General features: G+C 39.0%; 1 protein-coding gene across 7 annotated transcripts in view; it reads right to left on the reverse strand.

The window, feature by feature from the left end:
• Positions 1-12,328, reverse strand: part of dlg1a (discs large MAGUK scaffold protein 1a) — a 115,515-nt gene that overhangs the window by 28,688 nt on the left and 74,499 nt on the right. For all 7 annotated transcript variants that reach the window (XM_005457145.4, XM_025899799.1, XM_025899800.1 and 4 more), the window contains 6 exons: positions 12,107-12,276; positions 11,870-12,006; positions 11,446-11,590; positions 9,632-9,764; positions 7,104-7,260; positions 6,489-6,591 (listed from right to left, as the gene is read on the reverse strand). In XM_005457145.4, coding sequence (XP_005457202.1) covers positions 6,489-6,591; positions 7,104-7,260; positions 9,632-9,764; positions 11,446-11,590; positions 11,870-12,006; positions 12,107-12,276 — 845 coding nt within the window. The remainder of the gene's footprint in view (positions 1-6,488; positions 6,592-7,103; positions 7,261-9,631; positions 9,765-11,445; positions 11,591-11,869; positions 12,007-12,106; positions 12,277-12,328) is intronic.

Raw genomic sequence — 12,328 nt, forward strand, 5'->3', positions numbered from 1 at the left:
AAGCAACTGACTCAAAAATGTTGCTGAGTTCAAAGATTAAATTCAAGGTGTCACAGTGGAATTAGGTCTTGAAAATACAAAGGAAAATGTCTACACTGTGTTTTCTAGACACCGAGAGCGGAATATAAGTAACATAAAGCCTTTTGTGGCTGGAGAGGAACATGAAAAAAATCAATACTGAACTTCAGGACAAATACGTGGGGTGGCTGTAGCTCAGGTGTTAGAGCAGGTCATCCACTGATCAGAGGGTTGGTGGTTCGATTCCTGACTTCCCCTAGTGTACATGCCAAATATCCTTGGGCAAGATACTAACCCCAAATTGCTCTCTGATGCATCCATCGGAGTATGAATGTGTGTGAATGTTAGCTATGAGGCACTTAGAAAGATGTGCTGGTGTGAATGGGTGAATGCACAAGTTGTGTAAAGCACTTTGAGTGCTATAGAAAAGCGCTATATAAGAACCAGTCCATTTACCATACGAACGGCCATTATGTGAATACAGCCCCAATCAAAAGTTTAAGACCACTTGAAAATGGCAAAAAAATAATATTTTGCATGGTTGGATCTTAATAAGGTTCCAAGTCGAGCTTCAACAGTCTGTAGTCGGCACCAGTAACGGCCTTAATTTGGGTCGAGGATCATCCCGTGCCTTGACAGACACCCAATTGGATCCTCAGGCTCAGTGCTGGTGAAATTTTTTTGTATCTTCCACTTGATGTTTTTGTTTTATAGCCCTCAGGATTGTTTAAGAAATAAATAATCTTGCTGCGTCCCGCCTTTGATAGAAGATGGACACAGTAAGACAGAAATTTTGATAAAATTTCTATACTAAAAAAAAAATGTCATAATGTTTACAACTGATACATTGTAGGCTTTGTGTACTCATTGACAAGAACATTGGATACAAAGTCATCAGGATGACTTCACTTTAGTAAAGGGGTGATTAATGGTTGCATGGAGATTGCTGAAGTGAAAATAATTCCTCTGTAGCCTGATCACTGCTACTTATATCACCTGTCCACAGTCAAGTTGCCATATGGGTAATGTAGGCTTTCAGATCGCTACAAGGAAGAGGAATATAAAAAATTAAAATAATGGGAACAAACAATATCATAGATAGAAGGGTGTACAATTCATCCCACTGTCTAACTGTGAGTACGCAGTGAGTGTGTGCAACATAATCTTGTTTTCCTCTTTCTCGAAAGATGATAGAAGATTTTTACAATGACTTACAACAGTTTGAGAACAGAATCAATTTTCTCCACTCATACTTTGTTACCGGTGCCATTAATTACAAACACTGAGTGCATAATAACACACACAACTGTAAATCTTATGCTCCTATTATCTCCTGCAAACACCACACAAAGCACGAAATGAGATCTGAAATGAGATCTTACAAAATCATTATTGCAATCATCATACTTATGAAGTTACTGCAGACATCAGCTGGTTCTACAGTCTCACCTGGCAGCGAGTGTACATATGAAATGACTTCAAATATCCTAAAACAACATGACAGATGCCAACAATATTAATGCAGCAGGAAGACTTTTCAGACAAACACGCTCCATCTGCTGTACTTCAAATAAACACAGATTCATATCTGCTGCATCAGCTTGAACCAAATCTCTCTCTCTCTCTCGCTCTCTCTCTCTCACACACACACACACACACACACACACACACACACACACACACACACACAGAGCAGTTCAGTTTGGGGTATCGCTGTGCTGCGTTTGGCTACAGTGCCCAACATATTTAATATAAATAACAGAAGGAGACCTGCACACAGACACTCTCTTCCTCTCCTGGTGGAGGTCGTTATGAGTTCCTCTCCCATTGGCAGGAAGAGTGTTTGTGAAACAGACGAAGCACTGCTGGCCATCACCACAGGAATGGGACTAACACGGACCTCAGATGGACACACACACACTGCTGACCAAAGCCCAGCATGGACAGAAGGTCTGATATAAAAGTTCAGTCGAGAGTCACTAATGAGGTGTATAGGAGAGTCACGACACAGCGACACAATGGTGTTCTTCTACTGATTGTTTTAGGTTAAGATACAGAGCAGCATGTAAGCCTGGTTAGCTGATGATAATGTTATCTAATGAGAGACCAAATGCCAAGGCAGAGCTGGTCGAATACAAGCCAACATACTTTTGAACCATACTGATCACTGGTTAGCTGTGTATCAGCAGGATATTAGCAAACATGCCAAAGATGACTGGAAATCAGCCTGATCGATTAAAAGTTATGGTTGCTCCAGTTTTCTCACCATTATTTTAGCCTCTTCCTCTTTTAGATTTAGATCCCTCAGTTCCTTCAGTGGCTTCATGTTCTGGCTACCTCCTAGAACTTGAACCCCCATACACAAGATCTGTATTACTTATTTTGTATTTTAATCGATTTGGCAGAGTTGCAGTTTAGAACTGATTCAACAGCCATGTTTCACGGCTCTTAGTTACTCTTTTATTCACAATTTACAGTTAGTTAAAGTAAAATGAAATGTCCTTCAAGGAAATCAAAATGAGACTCATTGCAATGTTTGTAGATTTTAAATCTACAAAGCCAAAGGTGATTTAATTTATCCCTGAAGTTGTGTAGCAGTTACTTAAGAATTTTATGATAAGCAGTTAAGCTTTGAAAGCTAACCCTTGGGTAATGTGTTAGTTTTTGTAGAAGTAGTGGCAACACAGTAATCATATACTACGGATCAATAGGAGGTAAATGGAAGCAGGCAGACTACTCCTTTGTGTGCTCTTTGGGCACTATCCATGGTGCTGATCCCGCTTAATACCCCATACAAGATGTGAACAACCATGATGACATGCTCCGATGTTCCCACGGGTTATTTCCAGTGAGAAATTAAGTTTCAGAAACAAGCACAGCATATCAGCACCACTACACATTCACATCCACTGGTATATTAATGCCAGAGCATTGAAAAAATACTACCTTTGTGTTTAACATACAAATGTTTCAGGTAGTTTTTAGATATCTTCAATAAAAACTATGTGATATCCACATAATAACTTCACAGACTGACTGCTTGCTAAATGTTTTGTTAATAAAGTGATTAAACTTTAAACCAGAACTAAAGTTTTTAGGACCTGATTTGGATTTTAAACAGCTGACCATCTTCCCAGTCATCAGTGGCAAACAGCATGGTTAACTGATCAGATTATGTGATTTATATGAGCTACTGCAAAGAGCTTATATTGAAAATCTAAGAGGTATTTTGATTTAACAGGAAAATCTGTCACTGACTAATAAGAATACCTCCTAGAACAGGTTGTACATATTTGCTTGTTAAGGAATCAACAAAGAAATCTCCTTCTTTTTTGGCCGCCATGCCACAGCTTTAACTAATCTACAGTGTGTGAGCTATGAGACGGATTTGCAATCTTCAACTTTGGTTACAAACAAGCTTGTGCCGTCTGAGCCTTTCTTTGTCCAATAACAAGTCTGTGCACCTTAAACGAAACTTCATTTAGGATCTTCAATTAACCTCGTGAAATTAGAATTCATAATCCATTTATCATCCTTGTACGACCTTTGAGAATTCATAATCCATACATCACAGTTTTCAGAATGATGTATGGATTATATCCTTGCACGGCCTTCATAAGCTTCCAAGACATTTGCATACTGCAGCTGCTGCAGAACTTCATTACCTTCCGACAGTGCCTTCCCAGTCTTAATGTGTGGCTGCCCTGTTAGACTATGTTTAGACTAATATCAGCTTGGCCAGCAGACTGTTTGATGGAATATCTGGGCTATATAATCATTTAAATCCTAATTACTATGCAACATTTCAAGGTGATGTTCTGGCTCAAACTCATATGTTCTCACCCAAATTCTGCCCAAATCTCTATTGTGCTTCCTGACATTTGTCTGTTGTCTTGTTAATGGATTCAGTCCCTTTTCATATCAAGGTCATCACATAAAAAAAGACATACACTGTTCTCCCAACAGTTTATACGTTGACTAATGACTACATTTGCCCACTTGGAAGTGTGACCTCCCTCTCATGTGCTCCCTTAACTCTAGCACAATGCCTGGTACTGACCTGATGATATCAATACTACTGGGTCAACTGACAAATTTTGCAATCACTTTTTCCTTTGCAGGCTTCTATAGATTTGTTACATATACAGTGTTGTGAAAAGATATTTGCCTTCTTCCCTATTTTTTAGTTTTTTGCAAATTTGTATGTTTTAGATCATAAAACATAATACAAACTTAATACTATACAAAGATAACCCACGTAATTAAAAAATGCAGTTTTAAATATTTTCTTATTAAGGGGGAAAATGCTATCAAAATGCACCTGGTCCTCTGAGAAAAAGTAATTGGCCCTTAAATCATGAATTAATTGTGATTAACCACATTTTTTTGGAAAGCTGAAAAACATGTTGATGATTTTTTTCTGTTCTCAAGCTGCTCTTCTCTTAGGAGCTCTGGGTGGAGTTCTTTTTTCTCCTCCTCTCCCCTCATGTATTGTGTATTTCATTGTTTTTCTTACCATGCTACCTCTTCTGACCTGTCTTCCCAATGTGTTGTTTGTGCAATGTATGTATAGTTGGAATGGGTCCAGTTTCACTGCAGGTAACATGTACGTTTATCATTGCAGCGACAAATAAAGGCTTAATCATCATCATTATCAAAACAAAAAAAAAGTCTGAACTAAAACCAGATTGAGATGCTTTAGTATGACCTTAAACATGTTTGAAAAAACCCTCCAATGTCGCTGAGTCAAAACAAATCTGCAATGAACGGGAGGCAAAATTCTTCAAGTGCACAGTGATATGAGAGACTCACTGCCAGTGATCACAAATGCTTGATTGCAGTACTTTCTACCAAGGGTGGCACAAACACTTATTAGGTTTAGGGGAGAATTACCTTTTCACACAGGACCAGGTCGGCAGGATTTCTGTTTGACTCTATCAAATATATTAAATCATTTATCAATAGGCTACAACTTGTTCATGTGGAAAACATACATACTCACAGCAGACTCTGTAAAGGTCTTCTAATCCGGTGTGTAATACACTGCTCATGCCCTTAATAACACATTTATGAACAAGCTCTCTGACTGATACCAAAATCAAACTCGCACACTCTCTCCCAGCAGACAGATTACTGATTCTCCTGATATTGTTGCGGCTCTGTGAAATAGTGTCTGCTATCCTCAGGTCTCCCGGTACGGCAACATCCCATTAGCCTATCAGCATTTATAACCTGGTTTCCAAGGTTACGGCCTTCTAAGTCACTTCCAGTAAAAAATATTCAGGATGATGCTTGTTGGGAAACTCAGCCAGAGTCTGTATTAATTCTAACTTTATGAGGACAAATGTGTGTTAGACACAGGCATAATGGATATTCTGGGTGCTTCTCCCTTTAGGATGAACCATCAAAACTGTCGTAAGAGTTCAGATTTGATTAAGAGGTAAGGTTAGATTTAAATGTAGGATTTGTTTAGAGAGTAAAGGGCAGGGTTAGGCATCTGATTAAATGTTTTAGTGTTATAAAATATATCCACTGATTATTTTTCTTTAGATTGCAGATACTTGATGAGGGTGTCACTATGTAGTGTTCTGATCAAAGCTTTATAAAATATGAAGAATAGATTTCGAAGGTAAAAAAATGAAGGGCCAGCAAGGCGCACCTTCTCTCTTTTCATAGACGTCTATGGGAAAATGGTCCTCGGCACCTCTGCTCTGTGACTTTCCTGATGAGTGTACGGGCTCAGTTCCTAATTTCAAAATTGTGGTCATTATTACTGACTTATGTGAAGTGCCCAATATCTCGAACTAATATAAAGAGGAGAAATCATTATGATGCCTAACCAGAACCGACTCTATGAGAACACACAGTGCAGCTACTTACACAGATGTTAAATGATACATGTGCTATTAGGATTAAAGGATAAAGAAGGGAAGATATCAGCGAGGGCCTTCACAAGTGTAGATGTTCCACCGTTAGTGAATTTCCAGTACAGTCTTTTGAATATTTGCATAATATGGAAATCGCTTATTGATATTATGCAAATATTCATAAGACTGTACTACTTTTTTTATTGTTTATTAGAAAGAACACAAACACCCCGTTGCTGTTACATGCTGAGAAGACGTCACTTTCCATTTACAAAGGCAGTGAAGTTTGGTTTCTCTGTCTTCTTTATACATTCTGCCCACACATACTGAATTCAGATTTTTGGGTTTTCCCACAGAGTGAAGAATTGTAGCTACAGAGGGCAGCAACACGCTGATGCTGTGATCACAGCAAACTGTCAGCCTTTACCAAAACCCAAGATGAAGAACTAACTTGTCTCACACAATCGAGACTGGAATACATGACGTACCACCTTCTGCTTCAAGCCAGAACATAACATTTGTATTTTTCAAATATTTTATGAAAAATATTCCACACATTACAGTGAACATGTGAATAATAGACAATCTATCTAAAGCACTCACCGTCTGGTCTGAACTGGGCTACTATGGTGACGGTCTGTCCTGCATTTTTCAGAGCTGCGGCTGCCTGCTCGTGTGTTGCACTGGACAGGTCCACCCCATTCACCTACGAATACACAGACACACAAAATTAGTAGCTAAATATGCACTGACACGAGCAAATTGAAAACACTCACAAGTGCAGGTTTTGTTTTGATAGAACTCGCATACAATAATTCAAAATAACAGTAATTCTACAGGGACTGTCAGTGTCCCGACAGTCTGAGGATTAAATCTAGCGTGAATCTTGTGTGAAGAAAATTAAACCCATATTTCATTTTAACGGAACACAAACCACATCACGAGAATGCACTCAGTCATCGGAGGGCGCCGGTTGACTGGTAATGCACGAAAAACAAAGAAAAGTTATGTGAAGCTTCGCTCCACCTTCAGATTAACAAATGCCAATCACTGCAAATAAGCATCTGGAACTGATTCCAATGTCTCTACTTTTTAAGGTACAACATCCTTACAAAGCAAATCTGTTGTGAAACATTAATATAAACAGAATTAGGAGTTATTCACGAACGCCGTGTCGTATTTCTCAGGGATCTGTATGTGTGGGGTCTTAGTTCATACCGACAGGATGCGGTCTCCCTTTCGAAGTTCCCCACAGAGATCAGCTGGACCTCCAGCAAGAATGAAGGAAATGAAGATCCCTTCTCCATCTTCCCCTCCAACAATGTTAAATCCGAGACCTGTAGATCCCCTCTGCAGCACCACCCGTCTGGGTTCCCTGACAGAAACACAAATCAAACAAAGACATCACATCACAGCAGCTGATGTTGGTATTCTCCTTGTTTAGGACACCAGTTAATCTGTTTTGTAATTTATGAATACATTTGATCAGTCAGTGACTACACACATTTTGAAATAATGCTGTACTTCGTTATATGCATGTATGACGTTCTCTGAATGTGGAAAAATTTGTAGTGATAATCTCAGCGGGAGGAAACAGTGCTTAACCCGAAGATTACTTTCTGTTTTCACCAGCAGATGTCAGCATTGCACTTTGTGGCACTGCGTGAACAATGAGAGCCAGTCTAGCCTCTACGTCTCATAAAAAGAAAAGAATCCAAGTCAACACAAGTGAGTGATGAAGCAGCTGGATGAATGCATGAAAAAGAAGTAAAGTTGGCCACTGGTAAAAGTTTTTACACACACCGTCAGTGTGTGTAAAAACATGAACTGACCGCAGTTTCACAACAAGAGCACTTCAGCTTCGTTCATGTTGTTTCACTCCTCGGGCTCTCAAACAGAACACTTCTTTTGTGTGTATTCAGAATCAGACACATTCACAAATGTGGGCTGTTGACTAATTTTGTATTGCCACAGCAAACCCTGGCCTCCTTTCAGATACTACATTTGGAAAAAAGTCAGCACGGGTAGATACTCCGAGCATGTATGAAAATTACTGCTGAGATAGAAATAAACCAGTGCGTTCCTCCATCTGATCCTTCACCTGAATTCATCTGTTCTGAAAGAAACAGATGTACAAAAGTTTTACTCACTCGAGGACATTTTTTAAAACCCATGATCTGCTATTTGTGTGACTAATCAGAGAGCGAGAGAGGAAAAATAGCTGGAGAAAAGAGAAGGACACACGTCAAAATGACCATTCTGCAGTCTGTCTGAGGCTTATCAGATTTATTATAATCAAAGCGCACTGATTGGCCCAAAAGGTCTATGACGAAATGGGTCATATTCTGGTAACCACGGTGATGCCAGTCGAGTGACGAGGGCTGTGATAAGCAGTAATCCCTCCATTAAAATGGATTAAGACAGTAGAGCAGCACTCAGGGTGTATCTGTGTGTGTGTGGTGTGTCTGTACGCATATGTAACCTGAGTTTACTTGACAGACAAAATTTGCAGGGCCATCTGCCTTTCACTGCCAAACACACACACACACACACACACACACACACACACACACACACACACACACACACACACACACACACACACACACACACAGCAAACACGGATGCAGAAGCAGAGCAGGGAAGAACCGAGGTCATTCTTCGCTGCTCTCACTAAAGATCTCAGAGCACGAAGGAAAGAAGCTTGAAAATACAAGATTTTGACTGTGGATTTTGTCATTTTATAAAATGCAAAACTAAACCAGTAACAAACTGAAAAACAATTTCTTCAAATTTTGTCAAATTATTTTCATTTTTTTTCTTGGTCGACATCTGTGAATAAATGTGACACTGACAAAGACTGTTTATAACGATCATATGATGCTAATATGCAAATGTTGGAAAGTTGTTTAATCTAACATAACTTCAAGTAAACCAACATGTACTTCTTTCGTGAAACAGCAAAATTCAACAACCAAACATTGCCATGTCCATACCATGCTTAACATTACTGATAATCTACTGTTAATTAATTTGTGATTAACTTCTTATTCTGAATCAGTTTTCAAAGTGGGTCTATTCTGCTAGTGGTGCATGTTCACAATGAAAGAAAAAAATGGCAATATTTTAAGTAACGACGTCAGCACATGTACAAGTGATTCCTGCTCTATTTCTCATACCTAATGAGATTTCCCAGCTGCTTAAGAGGCTCCATAGTGTAGTTTTGACTTTCACCTACTAGGTTAAAATATCACTGCTTCACTCCCAGAAGGATACACGGCTACACTTGGAATTGTATCAGGAATAGCATCCAGTGTTTAAGAAAACCTGCCAATTTAAACACAGGAGCGACCCTATGTGGCAACCCTTGTGAATAAGAAAGCATCTAATACTTGAAATAATGAAGTTATCCTTAATGTGGATATCTTGGGCTGCCCTTTTTAAACAGGTCAGTGCATAACCTGTTTACAAGGGGCAGCCAGTAGGAAAAAAGTTGCCTTTAAAGGGGAGAAGCTAAAAGAGCTTTTTTCAGACAGTGCATGAACTGAGCTAACCAAAGATTATTTTCAACTTTCAATCATCCAAAGCTGCTTCAGTGGAGCTCCAAATTATCACAACAGGTCTGTTTTAATAGGCAGTTAAAACTTTAGAAACTTTATCTTGAATTTAACAATAAAAGGGCATTATCTCATTTGACAGAAATTTCATTTCTTTCTGTGCGCTACAGAGATAAACTGAGATCTCACCGGGTGATATCGTCGTCTCCCGCAATGGACCTGGGCAGCGGTGAGTATCTGGGGGTGGTCAGTGGGGCAGGGCTTACAGATTGGCTCCCACTCATGTAGGGGCTGATGTGGTTATCCTGGTGTGGGGAATATGCTGTGGGAACAAATACAGACATTTCTTTGTCTTATTTTAGTGTTACACATAAGACATGAATTAGAATGTGATTTCAGTAAGCTGCATTTAAGTAATCGAAGAACCAACATAGAGGATGAAAACTACCTATAGATAGATAGATGAGGTTGGGGTCACTTAGAAATGTACTTTGTTTTAAAAATAATTTTCTGTGTACACAGTTTTTAAATGATGTACTTTGAAAAAAGTACCGCAGTGCCAAGAAACGTCCTGAGAAATGACTGACAGTGTGATATATAGTATCTGTTAATATGGTAGATTCACAGCAGTGATAAATGGCATGTTCTCTGTTAATATGCTCTGTTGGAGAAATGACAAGTGGCAGGAATCCAGAAAACCAAATTTACCCAGTCTGTTAATCGGACTGTTATATAACAAAAAAACACTGTCTGGGGGATGTGATCATTATAGAATATAATCTTAATGTTACCACATAGATGTGAAAGATCATTAAAACTGCTTTTATAAGACTACAACTATCTAGTAAATCAAACTAGGTAATGCACATTTCCGATCCAGTTAATCTATCATCCCAATCTAACTAAAGTGACGCCACATATTTAACAGAAAACTTCACGGATGTCAAATAATCGCTATCCTAAAACAGCTTTCCATAGTAGTCTTAATATTTACTTATTACTTAATATTATTTAATAAATAACTTACATGTATTTTTTAAAACTGTGATCTCACAGTTCTGGCTTGCTTTTTTTAAATGCACCGTTTCTTTAACACACAGATTGCTCTTATAACTAGGTACCGAGCTTGCATTAGCTTGACAGCTGATTTTCATTTAATATTAATATTAAACACATTATATAAAAGTTGCAAGCTAATCTTCAAAACTTTGTTCTCATTGTTTCCTGTATGACCAGTTGGCATTCATAAAGCTCTCTTCTGATCTAAATCGAGTGATAATGATTGCTCCATTCCCCCCTCGGAGAGCTTTATTAGCTGATGTAATTTATTTTTTAAAGAGTCTACGTCTGTATCGTGTTGTTTTTCACCTGCTGATTGTGTTTTTCTGAACATTTCTTGTTCTCAGGTGTCTTGTAAAATGTGATATGAACCTCAATGAGACTGCGTGATTAAATAAAGACTATATCTGATTATATCTTAGCTGAGTATATCTGATGGCATGTAAAGGGATGACATGTTCATAATGGTTTTTGTATGTACCTTTTTATTTTATGAGAAAGCTAATTTAACTCCATGTACCCCTTTACAGCTTACTTCACCTTTGCTTGATTTTTCTTTGTTTCCTTGATTGGTTGCTGGTCGAGTTTCATGATTCATGACAAGCTCTGAGTAAGAGTCACTGTTCAGGGCTTCAGTAAAAAGCAGCTTTCTCTATGTGTGGGAAGCAAACAAATTTCAGCTTTGTTCCTTGCTGTTTTCTTTCTTTTTCTTTTCTTTTCTTTTTTTTTGTTCTGCACCATCTGGCTCTAAAATGCCTCACCATCTTGGTGGCAACGATGTGTACAACAGTCACTGGCACGCTGTCTGACTGCAAGTTGTTTTTGAACTTCTCAAGAATAGTGAGAGTCTACGCAGACGGATGAAAGTGGGTTTCACAAATGTTGTGCAATTAAAATATAAAAAATTCAAAGTTCAGAGTGTGGAGCTCTTTTTGTGTACTCACAGTTAGTGACATCGGGCGGAGGGAAATTGTCATTGATAAAAAGGGAGGTGTGTTTGGCCACACGCAGGTACACGACATCAGGAGTCGACTTTAGGGCGGCCACTGCCTCCTCGTGAGTTACCTCCTCCAAACAGGAACCATTTACCTGAACATAAATGACATAAACGGTATTATTATCTACAGACATGCGCCACACATGATAAATATCCATCCATCCATCCATCCATCCATCCATCATCTTCTGCTTATCTAATTCAGGTTCACGGGGATGGTACCCCTTTTAGGGTAACTTCTTCTTCTAACAGTAATATGAAGTGCAATCTTCATATGCACTTTAGTGTGTATAATTATATTTTTAAATCAAATTTGCACAGATGACACAAAAGAGAACAGAGTAAAACAAAAAGAGGAAGCGTTTTCTTACAGCAACAAGCTTGTCGCCTATTTGTAGACGTCCATCTTTGTGTGCTGCTCCTCCCTCAATGATTTTGGTCACATAGATGCTGTTGTCGCCAGGGACATGTTGGTTTCCAACTCCACCAGCTATACTAAATCCTAAACCTGGAAGAATAAGTCATTGGGTCACATGCTTGAACATTTTCTTTCTGTGCTGCACTAATTGTAGACTTGGCAGTCTCTTGCTATGCTAGCACAGTCTCACCTTTGGGACCTTTGACTAGTTTGATATCCAGGATTCTCTCGGTGAGGCTCCTCCTGCGTCGTATACACAGTCTGACCAGACCACCTGCCTCCTTCAGAGCCTCCACGGCGCCGCTGTGGGTCACTTCTCTGACGTCCGTCTCATTCACCCGGACTATACAGTCATTCACCCTGCATGGCAACAATACATGAAGTAAAGAAGTGACTGGCTTGGATGGGGGAG

The sequence above is a fragment of the Oreochromis niloticus genome, linkage group LG17, assembly GCF_001858045.2.
Source record: "Oreochromis niloticus isolate F11D_XX linkage group LG17, O_niloticus_UMD_NMBU, whole genome shotgun sequence".
NCBI lineage: Eukaryota > Metazoa > Chordata > Actinopteri > Cichliformes > Cichlidae > Oreochromis > Oreochromis niloticus.